This window comes from Syngnathus acus, chromosome 8, assembly GCF_901709675.1.
Source record: "Syngnathus acus chromosome 8, fSynAcu1.2, whole genome shotgun sequence".
Lineage (NCBI taxonomy): Eukaryota > Metazoa > Chordata > Actinopteri > Syngnathiformes > Syngnathidae > Syngnathus > Syngnathus acus.
Window position 1 is genome coordinate 2,483,751 of NC_051093.1, and position 15,724 is coordinate 2,499,474.

General features: G+C 46.0%; 3 protein-coding genes across 8 annotated transcripts; 1 reads left to right on the forward strand and 2 right to left on the reverse strand.

Annotated features, from left to right (window-relative positions):
* Positions 1-792: 792 nt before the first annotated feature.
* LOC119125578 (nuclear distribution protein nudE homolog 1-B-like) lies at positions 793-5,896 on the reverse strand. 2 transcript variants are annotated; one of them, XM_037256185.1, is made up of 9 exons: positions 5,515-5,896; positions 4,664-4,815; positions 4,091-4,244; positions 2,552-2,700; positions 2,328-2,464; positions 1,899-2,108; positions 1,647-1,735; positions 1,314-1,426; positions 793-1,244 (listed from the first exon to the last, which is right to left on the reverse strand). In XM_037256185.1, exons 2-9 carry the CDS (start codon positions 4,753-4,755, stop codon positions 1,196-1,198), a joined length of 993 nt encoding a protein of 330 aa, XP_037112080.1. In that variant the 5' UTR covers positions 4,756-4,815; positions 5,515-5,896; the 3' UTR covers positions 793-1,195. The 2 variants fall into 2 exon arrangements, with proteins under 2 accessions (XP_037112080.1, XP_037112083.1); XM_037256188.1 differs by having other exon boundaries at positions 5,766-5,893.
* Positions 5,897-6,485: 589 nt separating this feature from the next.
* LOC119126236 (mpv17-like protein) lies at positions 6,486-8,944 on the reverse strand. Of its 2 annotated transcripts, none has more exons than XM_037257378.1 (4): positions 8,565-8,944; positions 8,102-8,172; positions 7,849-7,878; positions 6,486-7,488 (listed from the first exon to the last, which is right to left on the reverse strand). In XM_037257378.1, the coding sequence occupies exons 1-4, from the start codon at positions 8,869-8,871 to the stop codon at positions 7,366-7,368; spliced, it is 531 nt and encodes a 176-aa protein (XP_037113273.1). In that variant the 5' UTR covers positions 8,872-8,944; the 3' UTR covers positions 6,486-7,365. The 2 variants fall into 2 exon arrangements, with proteins under 2 accessions (XP_037113273.1, XP_037113272.1); XM_037257377.1 differs by having other exon boundaries at positions 6,486-7,584.
* A 934-nt stretch (positions 8,945-9,878) lies between these two features.
* Positions 9,879-15,631, forward strand: crlf3 (cytokine receptor-like factor 3). Of its 4 annotated transcripts, none has more exons than XM_037256257.1 (9): positions 9,879-10,021; positions 11,784-11,928; positions 13,076-13,283; positions 13,355-13,442; positions 13,513-13,690; positions 13,819-14,047; positions 14,148-14,286; positions 14,359-14,471; positions 14,617-15,631. In XM_037256257.1, the coding sequence occupies exons 2-9, from the start codon at positions 11,812-11,814 to the stop codon at positions 14,883-14,885; spliced, it is 1,341 nt and encodes a 446-aa protein (XP_037112152.1). In that variant the 5' UTR covers positions 9,879-10,021; positions 11,784-11,811; the 3' UTR covers positions 14,886-15,631. The 4 variants fall into 4 exon arrangements, with proteins under 4 accessions (XP_037112152.1, XP_037112153.1, XP_037112154.1 ...); XM_037256258.1 differs by having other exon boundaries at positions 9,914-10,021; positions 11,788-11,928; XM_037256259.1 differs by having other exon boundaries at positions 9,920-10,084.
* The last annotated feature ends 93 nt before the right edge of the window (positions 15,632-15,724 follow it).

Below are 15,724 nucleotides of genomic sequence, written 5' to 3' on the forward strand. Positions count from 1 at the left end.
TTGACACATCACGTGTTGTTGCAAGCACATTCTGGCACATTTGGAATCAAACACTGAAGGCCATTAAAGTGCATTTGCCTCCTCCGTGTGTATCCTCTCGTCTCACTTTGTTTTCTGAAAGGATTTCATAAAAAAAGGCCAAATCAGAAAGCAAAGTAGAAAAACAAAAGAAATCTTTATTGAAAATATAAAGAGCCAGTGCTTTCTGGGCAAGCAAAGATACAAATCTCAGAGAGCATCAACAATTCCTTCAACAGTTCAGTCAGGTTTCCGTAAAAAAACAGAACTATTCAATAGTATAACGGAAGGCAGTTGTAAGCGCAGTACCACAAACGGCCACGTGGTGTTGGAGGCAATAGGACTGGGGGGAAAAAGTGCTTCTTTGTGCTTTGTTGTTTAACTAGTTTAAATGTTGAAAACTATGAAGGTGTATTCGGACCACACGGAAAAGGAAACAACAATAAAAACCCAAATTGTCGTTTTCCGAAGTGTAGTAATTGATCAAGAGCAACTTTCAGAACGTTCTTGCGATGCTTTTTGTCTGAAAGGAATATGACAAATCCTGAAGAAAGAAATACTTGTAATATTGCACCTTTTGTCTTAAACAAAAAAAAAAAAGTGTCGTTTCTTTGTAATCAGGATACTACAATCTAGAAAAACCTGTACCTTTTCTGGAAAAATACCCAATTTTGTCTTTACAAAATAGACTTAATTCTTGTCATTGTGCCACCCCGCCAAGAAAAAAACAACTGCCTTGTTTATTTGAATGCAAAAAAAAATATATATATATATGCAATGGCCAAAAAAAATAACTATGCCTTTATTTTTATATTCTGCCTGTTTTAATTCAATTTAATCCCAAAAAAGGGACTTTTTCAAGAAAGTGCAATTTTCTTGAAAAAATTGTTATTTATTGGTTGAAAAACATTTTTTATTTTAGTTTTTATCTATAAAAATATGTAATTCCACCCCCCAAAAAAAGACTGGGGCTGGGAGAAAAAAAAAACCTTAATCTTAAGGTAGTTCCAAATAACGAAGCAATTGTTTCTCGAAAAACAATACCATCAGAACAGTGTCACACCCAAAAAAAAAAAAGTGAGCAAGTGAATGAAGTGTGAGTGGCACCGGACGTTTTGTTGTGTCTCACACACGGCAGAAAAGACGCGAGCGAGTGTTCTGAAGTCTCTCTGGCGTCTCACAACAGCAGTTTGGCTCCCGCTCCGAAGTCCAACCTTTTGACCAGCCTGCCCAAACGTAAACCAAAACTTACAAGCGGGTCAAAAGTGTCACGCCGATGGAAATGGCCAACTTACTCAGCTTTGTGGTAGAGTCCGTTGGATGGCGGCGTCTCGGGAATCTTGTTGACGGATAGCCTGTGGCTGGCCGGTTGCTCGTGGACGTACGACGCCAGCTTGGACTCCAGATTCTAGCCAGACACCACAACAAGATTCTAGTACATACATACATTCTAATAAATACAGATTGAAGTTGTAAGAAGTGGCCCTTTGAGTTCTCTCGTTGAAGGAGGCAGCCTTTCCATGGCCGTCTGCGAGCCAAGATTCGAACCCAGAACTTTTTTAATCCGATGCAGCCGCGCTTTCTGAAGTGCCGGTGGAATGCAATCGTCAAAGTGCAAAAGCTCTTACCCCAACTTTCCTGAGCAGCTCGCTGACGATGTTGAGGGCCGAAATCCTTGCGGATGTCGTCAGCAAACTCGCTGACACGCCAACGTCACCTGCAAACAAACAACACCCACAAGTCATCTTTAAGTAAGCAGCACATCACTATTATTTTTAAATAAGCTTTTGATCCATTTTAAACGTTTAACTTGAAATCATTTGGAATCAATGTTGAACTGGTTTGTCGTGACCATTCGCAACATGCGTGTTCGGACTGACCCGTGTTGACGGACGGCATTTGGGCTTTGGCGGCGGGCGCTCTGACGGCTGTGCTGGCGGACGTTTTGTCTGGAGGCGTGAGGGGCGGTGTGGGGAGTGGGGCCGGGGCGGGGGCCAAAGATGTTGACAATGGCGATGATGAAGACGTAGGTTCCGTGGGACCATTGGTTGTGTGCTGCTTCTGCCGCACTGCCAGCTCCTGCCGCAGGTCTGCAACATTTTTTTTATTTCTTTACACACACAAAATTGCTATTTTATGCAAAAGGTAAACAAACTATGTCATTGGCCTTTGATTCATGTTTCAATCATGAGGCTTTCATGATTGTCTGAGGTGGCAATGACAGCATTGATGCCTCCTCCAAATGCCTTCTGTCAGTGTATGAATGGATGAGGAACAAGTAAGGCCGTGAAGCGGGTGCGTGCGGTGACCTCTGGCCTCGTCCTTGAGCCTCTGCACAGACTCCAGAAGGTTCTCTTTGTCGTCGAGCTCGCTCTCCAGGAAGGCGTTCCTCTCGATGGCCTGGTTCATGCGCAGCTCAAAATCTTCCAGCGACATGATGGTGGCCCTGAACCACAAAGACAAAAACCAAGAGTGCCTTCTCGACAAATCCGCCCCAGAGTCAGGGTGCCACTTTGAAGCCGCCCTGGCTCACCTCTTGGCTCGCTCCAGGTCGTCGTTAGCCTGTTCGAGCTCCCTGATGTACTTGTGCAAGTGGTCTCGGATGGAGGTGGCCTCGGCCAGCTCGCCCTCTAACGTCGACATCTGGCGATACGCCTCCGAGTGCTGCGTGCCGTACTTCTCCTGGAGAGACGATGAGTAAGGACAAGTCCAGACATTTTCTTAGACTCCACAAAACGACAAATCAAGTTGACATTAAAGTCACCAGTGCAAGTCGTCTTTGTCCCTGCCATTCTGCGTCGGTACCTTTTACGCAGTCCGGCGATGCGATGGATTAGGCGACAACACAAAAAAAAAAGTTGTGGACATATGTGCATGAGACCAGCAGGCCCACCAAAAGCATCTGACTTGAAGCGAGCGGCGGACAACTGTTCGTTAATCCTTTGTCCTCGGGCTGTTTGGATCACGCTGATGTAAGCACACAAGGACACCAAGATGAAAAGCACGCCGTTATTCGGGATATAACGAGTCCTATGGAAGAACGGACACGGCCGACGGCGTCATCAGCTGATTGCTTCCTGCTAATTCTCAATCACCCTCTGTGAGAATGTGTGTGCGATTCTGTGAGCGTGTGTGTGTGTGCGGGCGTGAAGGCCAACAGATATCAGCTGATCAATAGGAATGAGCCACACTTGCTATGTACAAAAACGGACATTTTAATAATTTTTCCTGAGGAGGCCCTAAAAATATTCACCCTCAGCTGTCCTTGAACACAAAATAAAATTCTTGTCAAACCATTTCAGCCCAAAGCATATACTCTAAATGTTACATTTAAAAATAGTAACACACAAACACCGAAGTTATGCAACAATCCGAGATGACTTTTTTCCGCCTGCTTTGAATAGGATGGCCAGAAAATTAAAAGAGAAACAATGTGGGTAAATAATTAAATCAAAGTAGTAAGCTCCCTTGATTGCAGACGTCAGCTTTTGGCTGAATTCAATTTGTTCATCCATAAACACAGCTGACCACAAACTGTACTCGAGTAAGAGTATTGTTGCTTGAGAATAATTTGGCTCAGTTAAAAAGTTGTTTCTCTGAATAATTATCAGTGTGCCTAACGTTTCGGCCAGCGAGCGCTTTTCCCTCGGTTATATATCAGGAGAACAAAAGCGTCATTGACGCCCGCTTTGTGCTATTTGCACAAAGTCGACAAATCACAGAACGTTCCGCTTGGGTCTCGTGGCGCTATCGCCTGGAGGGTGCAGCTAACTTTAAAATCTCATCATGCGTGGGAGGGAACACGCTCTGTTGTAGTTCTGCGTTGTGCCACAACATGCCGGGGCAGCGCTGAGCTTGCTTCAGTGTAATTAAGCAATACGAGGCAGTGAAAGTTTCACAGTAAATTTCAAATAAACAGCTTGAAGCAAGCATGCTTTGCATCTTAGAGAACTGTGAACGCGAGTCAACTTTTGTATTTGGGCTCTCCATATCACAATTTTTCATCGCTTGAATGTTACCCAAGGGACAATTTAGCTTTGGTTTTTCCAAAAGCACCGAACGTCCTGGTTACCTTATAGTTCTCCAGGTCCATTCGCAAGCGGTTGTTGGCGGCCAGCAGTTCGCGATTGCGCTTCTCGTAAGCTTTGAGCTCCGCTTCCAGTTCGGCCTCGTAGTCGTGACTCATTTGCTGGAACTCCTGAAGCTCCTCACGAGCCTCCTCCGCACTGAAAGACACAAAATAGGAGATTGCACTTGACTCATTCACCTGAGCCAGATGTCTTAGGAATAGTTTCAGCTGGGTGTCGGAAGTTTGTTTCTATCTACTGACTGGAAAAGATGTTGCTTATTTTCCCTGAATTCCACAAAATCTCACTCAATCCTGAAGCAACAAGCATTAAATGTTGACGTGAGCACAAGATTTAATTTGTTTTTATCCAGTGTGACCAGCAAAAACAAATAAATGTCCTCTATCGGGCGTGATCATCTAAAAAATGCGTGCAATGCTTGACTAGACCATGTGAGAAATGCGCTTTCATAAACCTGAGAGTAAAACCAACTGATATTTGCGATTGGAGATTACACCGCGAGAAATTTCCTTGCCGCAGTGTCAACATCTTTGTAGCTTTTGACATGAAAAACAAACTTCTGCTGGTGCTTGGCAGCCTGCTCCTTCCAGTAGTGCACTTCCTCCTTCAAGGAGCCGAAGACGGCCGAGTCGGGATCCTCCTTCTCCATCCCCAGCCTCACACGGCCTCACTTGCCCGGATCGTCCTGGTGCAGTCAAGCTGTCTGGACCTGAAAGGAAGTCCAATTTGAGAATTTGAGTTTATTCTTCTGATGACTAAATCTACTTGTGTCAAATTAACATTTTGCTAGACGGGTTTGTTACACTTTCAGCTTCAGACTTCTTGGTTTTACAGTTGTCTATAGTCTGCAACAAAGTCCTTATGGGGAAAGGCCAGTTTTAGACCTTTGAATGACAATTAATTGTGTTTCGACTATACAAAGCACATAAATTGCTCTTAAGGACTTTCTCTCACATTTAGCAATATAAATTATCAATCCTAGTTGGGCGCATGCAAGCAAGCAACAAAGTCCGTTTGGAAAATTACCAATTTTAGTCTCATTTACATCTTTTAATGGAAAGAGCTTGTGAATCATGTGTAAAACACAAATAAATGACTCTTTGGGGCTCTCCCTCACATTCGGCAATATACTTATTGAAGTAACATATTTTAAGATTGAAGCTAATTTATCACCTTGGTTTGCTGTGCAATCGCGATAACAACAACGTCATATGACGAGAAGAGACCAAGTTAGGTGTATCATATGGTTTGGATGTATCCAATGTTCGCATTTAAAATTATTGTTAAAAATGTACTTTTTATACAAAGTTTTAACAAGTTAAACCACGTTAAAACTTTCCAGACAACAAACATATATGCCCAACAGTTATTTCAATCCCTAGTGACAAATAATATTGAAATTACTTACTTGTTGGGGGGCTAGACAGCTGAAATTTGGAATCCAGAGAACAAGAGAGTCGATGGAATCTCCCCTCTCGGCTTTTAAATGCAAATAAGCTAGCTGGCCGTGCTAAAGGAAATTAACCGTTTAAATCCCAGCTGTGAACGACAACACACCGCAGCTCGGCCGTCGGGGAGAAAACGTCCTTGAAAGGCGACGAAAAACTCCAAACTACACACTCGCCGTTGTCTGACTTTCTTGAAAAAGACTACTCTTACCAGCCTGGTGTTACTCTGGGAACTTTAAAATCCACTTTGTCTTGAGTTGTGACTCCCAAAGTTACTGCCACCGTAGAGCGAGAACGCCGAACAATAAACGCTGCCATTCATATTCACCGGAACCGTCCACCAATCATAAGTTACGTGTCCGGTCTCGTTATCGCTTTCTATTAGCCGTTACAACTGCCTGTCAAGTTAAAAGGGCGTAACTTTTGTCTAGCTATCCAATTGGATGAGCTATACCGGAAGCGTCATATCTGCATAATCTTCCCAGTCTAGACGTTTTGATGGATTAGTGGGAGTCCGCGATGCCTTCAGGTTTTATCGGAAATCCAAATACCATCAAATCTTTGAAGAATATGATTAATTTGGAAGCGGTAAATGTAAAATAGCGTCCCTTGATATTCTGTAACTATTTAGAAGTTAACAAATACATATAAAAAAAAGAAAATTTAAAGGTTTGCCCTGCTTTCATTTGGTGCATTAAAAGTGTGAAAGAAAACATTTAAAATTGCTGTTAAATCAGATTTGGTGAGTTAGAAGAGCCTGGTTGGTTCCTGGCCTCTGACTGAACGATTCTGCTCCCAGTTAACGCCAGTGTCAGAGGTCAACAAGGGTCAACAGTGTCCTTTTGAGAGGGATTAAGGCGACCGATCTGATCCTAGTTAATCCACACGCATGCACTATCGCTTTACAAAAAACTGGTTCACACTCTGACTCTGTCCTTCATGCATAGCTGACTCATTTTATTCAAACTCCTTTCAATGTTGATTTCAATTCCTGGGTGGCATCCTGCAACTGTTTCAATAATCAATTGATCTGTCAGTTTTGTTGATTGATGAATCGGACGTGTTTCAAGTCCTATCCCTTTATTTAAAAAACAGACATGACTTCTAATTGAGAGTGCACAATTCAATTTTGATATAGTCACTGGTTTGGTCTGTAACATGTCAGAAATTAGGCATAAATGTTCATCGGTTTTCCATGGTAAAATCAACATTTTGATTCACTTGTTAAAAATACTGTAACAGACATATAGTATTAATTAATAGTCTTGCTCTTTTGCCAGTACATAATGAGGTACCTCGGCTGATGGCAACAGTCCCAGTTGCCTCCATTGAACCTTTGTGGATTTCAAGTGTAGTTTGTTGTCAAAACACATTCTGCATACCTGTCTTGTCTAGACGGCTAAATTTAGATGACTGGTCCGTTTGTCATCGAGGTAGGAAACACAAAGTCAAAACAAACGCTGTGCGTCGACACGACAAGGCACAAAATGGTGTCAAGTAGAATGACCAAGCCCTCGAGGTGAGTTTTAGGAGCTGCACTGTCCACCACACTCATGTGGGACCCCTGTGAAACCTGTTACTGTCCAATGAAACTAAACTCAAGTACATATTGATTAAAAATTGTCAGCCTCTGGCAATTTACTGACTAGCTCATCTTTTGTTTCTGGGGCTATATCGCCACCTGCTGCCTTGGCATGTATTTAAAAAATACACGCATAGTATGGCCCCAATGTGCAAGGTCATGCATGGACTCGGCAGGTGCTCCGGGTTGATGACGTCTTAATTTGTTGGTATTCAACAGCGGCACGTGACTAGTTGTCCGTTTTGGTCTGTCGGTCTCGCTTCCTGGCCAGGCGGGCCTGTCGCATCTCCTCCAGGGTCTTGCGGGGGTCCATGACGAAGGCCAGCGCCACGCCGGCCGTGCCGTCGCCGTCCTGGCGGGAGAAGCAGAGGAAGGTGGCCCATAGGAAGGCGCAGCAACCCATGAAGGCCGTGCGCATGTGCAGAGGCAGCAGCGCAAAGTTCAGCAACTGACGTCACACACAAACACATACACCTTTCAATTAGCTTAGCATTTAGCGGCGCACAATTATTGTTAAATAGCAACGTTTGTCACTTCACAAAAAGTGCCTGCTTGACTTGAGTTGTCCTCACACGAGCAGCTGTCGGTCATGCACTGTACATGTGACCTTTGCTAAGGCCATTTCGAAATGAACATTCCCATCAATACAAATAGAAAACAGGAAGTGAGTTGTAGAACACATGGAATATGAATAATCAATCATAATGTTTACCTGCATGAAAGGCCAGTACATGAGTCCAGTCTGGAGGAGGAAACACAACAAGGCAAATATTTCTTCATTATCAAGCACAGTCATGGAGTCTCAACATATACGGTACGTAAATTAGGTTCTGAACTGATTTGCATCTGCAAGCAAATGTTGTCAAGCCACTACATTTCCGCAGATACCACACGGAAGCGTACTTAATCTGGGTTAATCCCACTGGCGACAAGTGAAGAAGGTGACTTCCCCCACCATCACCAACCTTCCACGTGTTGAAGAACTTCTCCCGCCAGTCTTCAAAGATGTCGTCCTTGCCCTCTAGGATGCTCACCCCTCAAGGACATAAGAGCAACAAGACGTTTTTGTGCGTCTACTCGTGTTGGACATTTCAACAAAATTTCATGTAGTGAGTCAAACAAACTTTTGAGGCAGTTGTTCAAATTTGGTGGCAATCGGATAAAATATCTAGGAGTGAGGTCGTCCAGTTTGAAAGAGCCCTGGAAATGCCCCCCCCCCCTTGAAACTATTTGGGTGGGTCAACCCATGATAGGCATGTCGACCAATTTTCATGTTGCAAAATGTAAGTAGCTTCAGGAGGTGAATTTTCAGAAAGTTTCAGGGGGGCCCCAATTGGCCAACAGTTTTAAAGTAAAAATCACAGCAACCAAAACTACAATCACGACCCCCCCCCCCCCCCCCACACACACACACACACTCACACTCACCCGTGTAGAAGACGCTCGTGGCCAACGGCGAGGCGAAGCTCTGGTCCAGGAGCAGCTTTCGGAAGAGCATCCCGGCCGACTTTCCAGGGAAACGTCGCTCCAGCGCCCTCATCCAGAAGTAGTTGAAGTTGCCGTGGAAGGTGACCGCCACCACGGCTACGTTGCGCGTGTGCGTCCAGTCCAGGCGCTCCTTTTGCGCCAGCAGCTGGTGCACCAAGTCACCTCCAGCGAACAGGCCGCCGTACAGCGTCACATTGGCCAGCCAGGGGAAGCGCTTGATGGCCTCGCGCAGCAGCAACCTCCGCATGCCCAGGCTGGAAGTTTCTTTCCTGGCTAAAGCTCGCTGCACTCAGGATGGTCGCATGGTCCGGCCCCAGTGGCGTCATCTGACAGTAACAACTGCTCTGAGGAGGCTTGTGGAAGATTGCCCCGGAGTCTGCGCACAACGAGCCTCCTCCTCGGTCAGGTGGCCAATCCTGCGTTAATCTGAGTTGTGTGTTGTGTGTGCGTGTGCGGGCGCCCGTGTGTTATTTGAGTGGAGCAGCTGCGTCCTTTTTTCCGGACGCGCTCACATACTTGGTACCTAAAGCAAGGTCCACGATTGACACAAAAGATGAGAAACTGTTTGTGTTGCAGCTCCTACACACGTTTCCCATATACATCGGTCCATCTATTTTGAATGCATGTTTAGTTTTCTATACTCTCCGACTACAGATCGCTCGTTGCCATCATTGCTTTCGTGAAGCCTCCCTGCCCGTCTGCCTGAGGCCCGCACCTGTGGACCGCTTGCCACCCCGCCTAGACTCCACTCCCCGTCGTATTGGGCATTCAAATAAACAATTCTGAACGGTAACCTTTTCCTCATTTCTGCACCATTTGGGTCCTCTTCTTACATTTCGCCTATCTAAAACTACTATTTGAACGTGTGCCCAATGAAACATTAAAGTGTAATAGCCATTGACAACCGTTAGATGGCAATATACGGCCATACTGTTATTATTAAATTAGGATTATGATCGTTTTAAGAAAAATATTGACATTCCCATTCTGTAAGTGCTTGAGTAAAATACTCAATAGGTTTAAAGGAAATAATAGTAACGTCCCAAACACAGAGGAAGAAACAAACGATTTCTCAAAGACGCAAACGTGACGTTAATCCTGATGTTAGCTACCAAACTCGCATTAGAGGATTACGCGTAGATTTACGCATCAGCCAACCGATACACAGAGTCGGACGATCAGGAACCGCCCACACGCTAGGGTGGATCTGCCATTGGTTGGGTTGCCTGTCAATCAACATGAACCGGTGCGCGATTGGCCCACCGTGGTTAAAGGCCCAGACAAGTGTCGTTTCTGGACTTGAGCGTTCAAGTTGAAGTCAAAACTGAACCGAGCGAACAGTCGGCGACGACATGGAGGCCAGAAAATATTAAGAGAGAAGAAAAGGGAAGAAAACGGTAAACGAGGAACGCGTTTGACGATATTTGTGCTCCTGTCGCTTCATTGTAAAGGCTCGCGAGGTTTGTCGCTGTCTTAGTAACATGTCATTGTCGATTTGGCCACAAGCTAACTTAGCTGCATCTTTTCAGCCGTCGAGTTGGCGTTTGTCAATGAAAAGCTCTTCAAAAATGTCATTCACGTGCCGCAGTCATTGACAGCTTCGTAACCGCAACCTGAGCTGAGCGTCTCACAAGTCTGCATTGTTCCTAGTTGGCGATACAGCTGCAACTTTTTGGCTAGCTTCCCTCTCACTTTCTGTTCGATTCTCTCTAAATATGCGACTTTCATTGTTAGCGACAGTTCTTTTCGGCGTAGCACCAAAGCCGATTTCAGCAGAACCTCCGGTGGATTTGGAAAAGCATAATTACTTCATTCTATGACATCTTGTAGTGTTTTGACTTTAGGGTAAATATTTAAAAATACGGAATTGTGCAACAAGTGGTGAGAAAGCAGCTCTTACGTTAACTTTTAATCAATAGTACCGCTGTTAGCAGAACCTGTGATTATATTTAGAAAATCATTCTCACTTTTCTGAATTGTGTATGGGCAGTCGGGCAAATGTGAACTGTGCAACAAAGATTGGCTCGTTGACATCAAGATCTGCCAGCTATAAATAAGCTATTAAGTATGAGTGTATTACGAGAGGGTGTTGTAATTAGATGACAACAAGCACAAGAAATAAGGAAGATGTTGCAACAAGTGGCGACATGTCTTTTGGGGGACGATCGTTATGTGGTTTTGCTGCTCGAGTGCTTTCCATAACTTTGCTCTTTGTCAGAGCGTGTGTGGCCTTCAACATTGGAACATAAAAATACCCCATCACTAAGTATAATTTCTATTTCAATGCACCCCACATTCTATCTTGTGGGGTTTGCTGTCGCTGAATCTTTCTTGTTATCACTTGCCCATTCACTGCAGTTGATTATTGAGGCCTGGACCAGTAGGACTTGTTCACATGCATACTGACCTAAATACTCCCTCCTCAAAAGAGAAGCACTTTATGCTAAAAAATTCAAGCCGAGATGCAGTACCACACCCGTGCAGCAAGATCAGACTTTTATTCATCCTGCAGCTGTGTGTTTTGTTCCCCAAAACAAGAATTACACCCATGAGAATTAATGGCTTCAGGCTTTTGATTTGCTGGGTGAAAAAGAGAAAAAAGTCATAATAAGAGGCTGGACAGTTGGCGGAACATGAGGCGTGAGAGAGAGTACGGGACTATTGTTTGGCCCGTGCATGCTTGCATAATTAAAATGGGCGACAATTTGTAAACAACACACATGCACAATTGTTTACTGCCATTGTTGATTCATTTGCTTTTTTCATTTTTTTTTTTGCACTGCAAGTGAAGAGACACTTGCAGTTCCGCGTAAAGCGCTCTGGGGCTTTTTGAGAGACTTCCTCTTTCGACGAGGCCAAGGAAACGCACTCGACCGCAACCAGAAGACGCGAGAGTCGCAATCATACACCAGGAGATAAATGAGAATGACGGGCCAACACGTTTTGAGTCCTGTTCAAACCTTCTGAACAATGGTAACATGTAAAAAAAAAATGCATGCAAATTGACGGCCATTGTCATCGTTTCTATCTGTCAACTGGAATCTGACAGACGAAAATTCTTCAAGTCGGTTTTTTAATGGTCTGGTGCGCGACTCGGCAAAGCTTTTTTGAGACACAGTCGCACAATGCTAACTTCCTGCCTGTGTGCATGTTTGTCAGCAAGGGAGCGAGTGAGCGGGCGGCGAGGATGTCGGCGGAGGTAGACGTTCTGCTGCAGGAGGCCAAAGAGAGCATCGAGGCGGCGCAGAATTTCCGCGCCGAGTTGCAGCTGAGACTCGGTGGACTCAACCAAGCGCGGAAACAGGTCAGTAGCAGCACCGTGACGTCATCGTAATCGTCATCACCTAGCATACAAGGTACCAGCTCAGTGGCCTAGTGGTAGAGTGTCCGCCCTGAGACTGGAAGGTTGTGGGTTCAAACCCCGGCCGGGTCATACCAAAGACTATAAAAATGGGACCCATTGCCTCCCTGCTTGGCACTCAGCATTAAGGGTTGGAATTGGGGGGTTAGATCACCAACTGATTCCCGAGCGCGGCACCGCTGCTGCTCACTGCTCCCCTCTCCCCCAGGGGATGGATTAAAATCACACGGGGATGGGTTAAATGCAGAGGATAAATTTCACCACACCCATGTGTGTGTGTGACGATCATTGGGGCTTTAACTTTAACTTTAACTTTAACTTAAGACACACAATTCTCGGAAGACCCTTCGAGAAATTTGGAAGACGACCCTATTTAGAACTACTCCCCCCCCCCCCCCCTTTGGAAGCATTAACTTGAGCTCAAAACCTTACTTTACAACTCTGACTTTGATTCGAAACCTTACTTTAGAACCCAACAGTTCTTGAAATGGAACTAAAGCTGCGATCCAAACCCAGACTTGAAACCATAACCTTGACTTCACACCCTACTTTTTGAAGCTTGTTTTGAAATGTTTTGAGGCTCCCAGGGGAATGTCCCGTCCACCCCACTCCTAGTCAGTGCTATCTCTTCCTTTCAAGCAGCGACAGCGCTCGGTAAACAATGCATCCACTTCCTGTTAGCGCGCACGTCTCTTGGGCCCACAAACATTCTCGCTGTCGACAAATATTTTTTAACTCAGTGGAATTTGAAAGGTTATACAGTTATTTAAAAGAAAAATCCATTAGATAAGCAAAACGTCAATAGATAAATCTATTAAATGAGCAAATGAAAATGCAGTCAAAGAAATAGTACAGCAATATTAAGATAATTAAATAAATAAAACGGCAAATTTGTTCCCGTGTAGAGGAAGAAGCAGGATCTCTGCCAGAACATAATGCTCATTACGGGTGGAAATTTTGTTGCTTCTGTCCTAAAAAGAAATTGGCATCAGAAGTGGTCGGAGAACAGAACCCTGTGGGACTCCCAAGTGAGCAGAGAATGAAAACTCAAGCTGATTCTTCCATCCTGGTCCTTGTCTTCCTCTGCCAGGTGCGGGGCAGCTCGAGCCAGGCCCGCGAGGCCCTCCGCAGGCACTTTGCCGAATTGCAGACGGCGGCAACCCGGCTGCTGTCGGAGCGACTGAGCACACTCCTCGCCGAGGTGGACGCCATCGAGGCGGACAGCGTCAAGCCTCTGGACGACTGCCAGAGCCTGGTAGAGTATGGCGTGGGCCAGGCCGATGAGCTCCTCAGAGAGGGTAATTTAAAAACAAAAAAAGTGCGTCTGATGCCCGTTTTGCCATGTTAAATGACAGTGTTGTCTCTGCAGGGGAAGCGGCTCTGCGCTGCGGGCTCGGCGAGAAAGAAGACAAACTGGGAAGCTTCACCAAGAAGGCCATGCACATCCAGTTGGACAGGTACGCTGGCCCTAACTTGTTGAAAGGCACTTGTTGTTGAAAGGCACTTAAATGAGGATTTTTCCAACAGCCTTCCGGAGGTTCCAGCTCTGGTGGATGTCCCGTGCGTGTCGGCCCAGTTTGACGACTCACTGCTGGGTCTGCTGCGGGAGCGTGTCTGCCGTCACGGCTCGGTGGCCTCGCACCCGCCCGTCCTCCTCGAGGAGCTGCAGGAGAGACCCGGGAGCATCCTGGTGCGCTGGTGTAAGGTGAGCCTCCTGCGCTCTTCCAGGAGTTTGAATCATTCTAATGTCATTATGGTGAGCTCATCTTTGATAACAGCTGGGTGGTCTTCACGCATTCTAATTGAAAAGTTTTGGTCACGTGGCGGTTTCAGGTGGACGAGGACTTTGCCGCCGCTGACTACCGACTGCAGTACCGGCGCTCGGGCAACGGGGGGAGCCAGTATGAGGATGCCTACGTGGGGCCTGAGACTGACTTCCTGGCGCTGGGCCTGGACCCCAACACCCACTATACGTTCAGGGTGTGCGCTCGCGGCGAGGGCCGCACCGAGTGGAGCCCCTGGAGTGTCGCCCAGACCGGATACACCACCATGGAGCCGCACGGTACGCGGACTGGACCGTCTCTTGGTGGAGCGCGTTGTCGCTGTGCGTTCTTTGTTCCTGCTTTTTGATGTGTGTGTTGTTGTGTGCATCATGCATGCAGAGTGGCGTCCAGGTACGGAGGGTTACATCGTGAGCAGCAGACGTAACATCGCCTTGAGGAACGACGCTGTTCCGTCCAGCTGCCCTGTGCTCTACTCCAACGCACCCACTTACTTCTGTGGCCTCACCCTCACATTCAAGTAAAGCATGCGCGCGCACACACACGCACGCACGCACGCATACACATTTCTAAGAGATTTTATCATCTGAAGGATTTCGGCAATGGGTCAGCCAGACCGCCGGGACAGTTTGGGCGTGTGCGTGGACGGAGAAAGCGGCCACCGCTCGCTTCAGAGAGATCAGGCCGTCTGCATCTCCACCAATGGTAATAAATTCAACGTTTTGAATTCGTTACCATTGCTATCATAGCATCGTCTAAAAGTAGCTTGAATGACACGTAGCTGAACATAGCGTTCAGATGATTGGAGAGACATTTTGAATGATACTACCTCTTTGTTTTCGCTTGTCAGGAGCCGTGTTCGTGAATGGTAAGGAGATGACCAATCAACTCCCGACGATCACTCTTGGCTCGGCGGTGACGTTCGACATGGAGGTGGTGGCCGTGGTCCCGCTCAACAACAACCTCGTTAGCGACGACATCGGCGGCCTGAAGCTGCGCGTCACCATCGGCTCGGGCAACCGTGAGGTGGTTTTCGATTGGCTGCTGGACACGGCCGTGGATGGGCTCTTCTTTGGGTGCGCATTTGCGCATGCCGGCTGGAAGGTGCTCGTCTTTTAAAGGACAATACTGGACTTGTGCGTCAAAGTTCCAGGAGTCTATAGTCTGTGTGACTTCCTGGAATGGAGAGTTTCCAATCAGGTAAGGTTCTTGGACATCTCAGAAGTACTGCCGCCCCTAGCAGGGTCTTGTTTTGGACCCCAAACTTTCCTCAGGACTTAATAGCTCCTGCAGTCCAACCACACTTTTTTTTTTTTTGTTCACCTGAAGTTCTTGGAGCTTTGGTGCTTGGTATAAATTAGTCCCAATGTTCCTGGATGTCTCAAAAGCGCTAACTCAAAGGGCAGGGTCCAATAAATTGTCCTGGAACTCAATTCAGACTGGTTCCAGGGTAGTAGAAATGAATGACCTCATCAACCTCCAGAAGCCATTTTGTAGGACGAGCGTGCATTAATTTTGTTTACAATCACTCAAAACGGTGTCTTCGTGACTTTTCTTTTTTTTTTTATGAATGACAATCCTTTCACGGTTCCCGGATTTGAGTGAATCATGAAAGACTGAGAACATGACAGAATTTTGTTTTATGTTTTCAAGATCTGTGACACTGAACCTTTCTAGTTTGTTTTAGTGGCAAGCGTGTAGTCATCTAGTATGACATCAGTGTGTAAGGTGCCAATCAATGGAGGAGAAACTTTGTGTCGGTACTTACACTTCAGGGTGGCAAAAAAAGTGATTGCAAATTCTGTAGAAATGTCACATAACCAAGGAGGCCGTCCTTCTGCCATCTTTAAAAAAAAAAAAAAAAACATTCCTGCATTTCACTTCAGTGGCGGGCTGGTGAATAAAAGAGGTCTGCTTCAGGTACAAAGTTCTCAAAGAAGCTTGCCTTGTGTGATCAG

Coding starts and splice junctions, on each gene's coding strand:
- LOC119125578 (XM_037256185.1), bottom strand. CDS start 4,755: ATGGAGAAGGAGGATCCCGACTCGGCCGTCTTCGGCTCCTTGAAGGAG. Junction 2,109..2,327: donor GCTCAAGGACGAGGCCAGAG/GTCACCGCACGC, acceptor AAAATGTTGCAG/ACCTGCGGCAGGAGCTGGCA. Junction 1,736..1,898: donor AATGCCGTCCGTCAACACGG/GTCAGTCCGAAC, acceptor GTTTGTTTGCAG/GTGACGTTGGCGTGTCAGCG.
- LOC119126236 (XM_037257377.1), bottom strand. CDS start 8,871: ATGCGGAGGTTGCTGCTGCGCGAGGCCATCAAGCGCTTCCCCTGGCTG. Junction 8,173..8,564: donor CACGAGCGTCTTCTACACGG/GTGAGTGTGAGT, acceptor TATGTCCTTGAG/GGGTGAGCATCCTAGAGGGC. Junction 7,879..8,101: donor AGTTCTTCAACACGTGGAAG/GTTGGTGATGGT, acceptor TTCCTCCTCCAG/ACTGGACTCATGTACTGGCC.
- crlf3 (XM_037256257.1), top strand. CDS start 11,812: ATGTCGGCGGAGGTAGACGTTCTGCTGCAGGAGGCCAAAGAGAGCATC. Junction 13,284..13,354: donor CGATGAGCTCCTCAGAGAGG/GTAATTTAAAAA, acceptor TTGTCTCTGCAG/GGGAAGCGGCTCTGCGCTGC. Junction 14,472..14,616: donor CGTCTGCATCTCCACCAATG/GTAATAAATTCA, acceptor TTCGCTTGTCAG/GAGCCGTGTTCGTGAATGGT.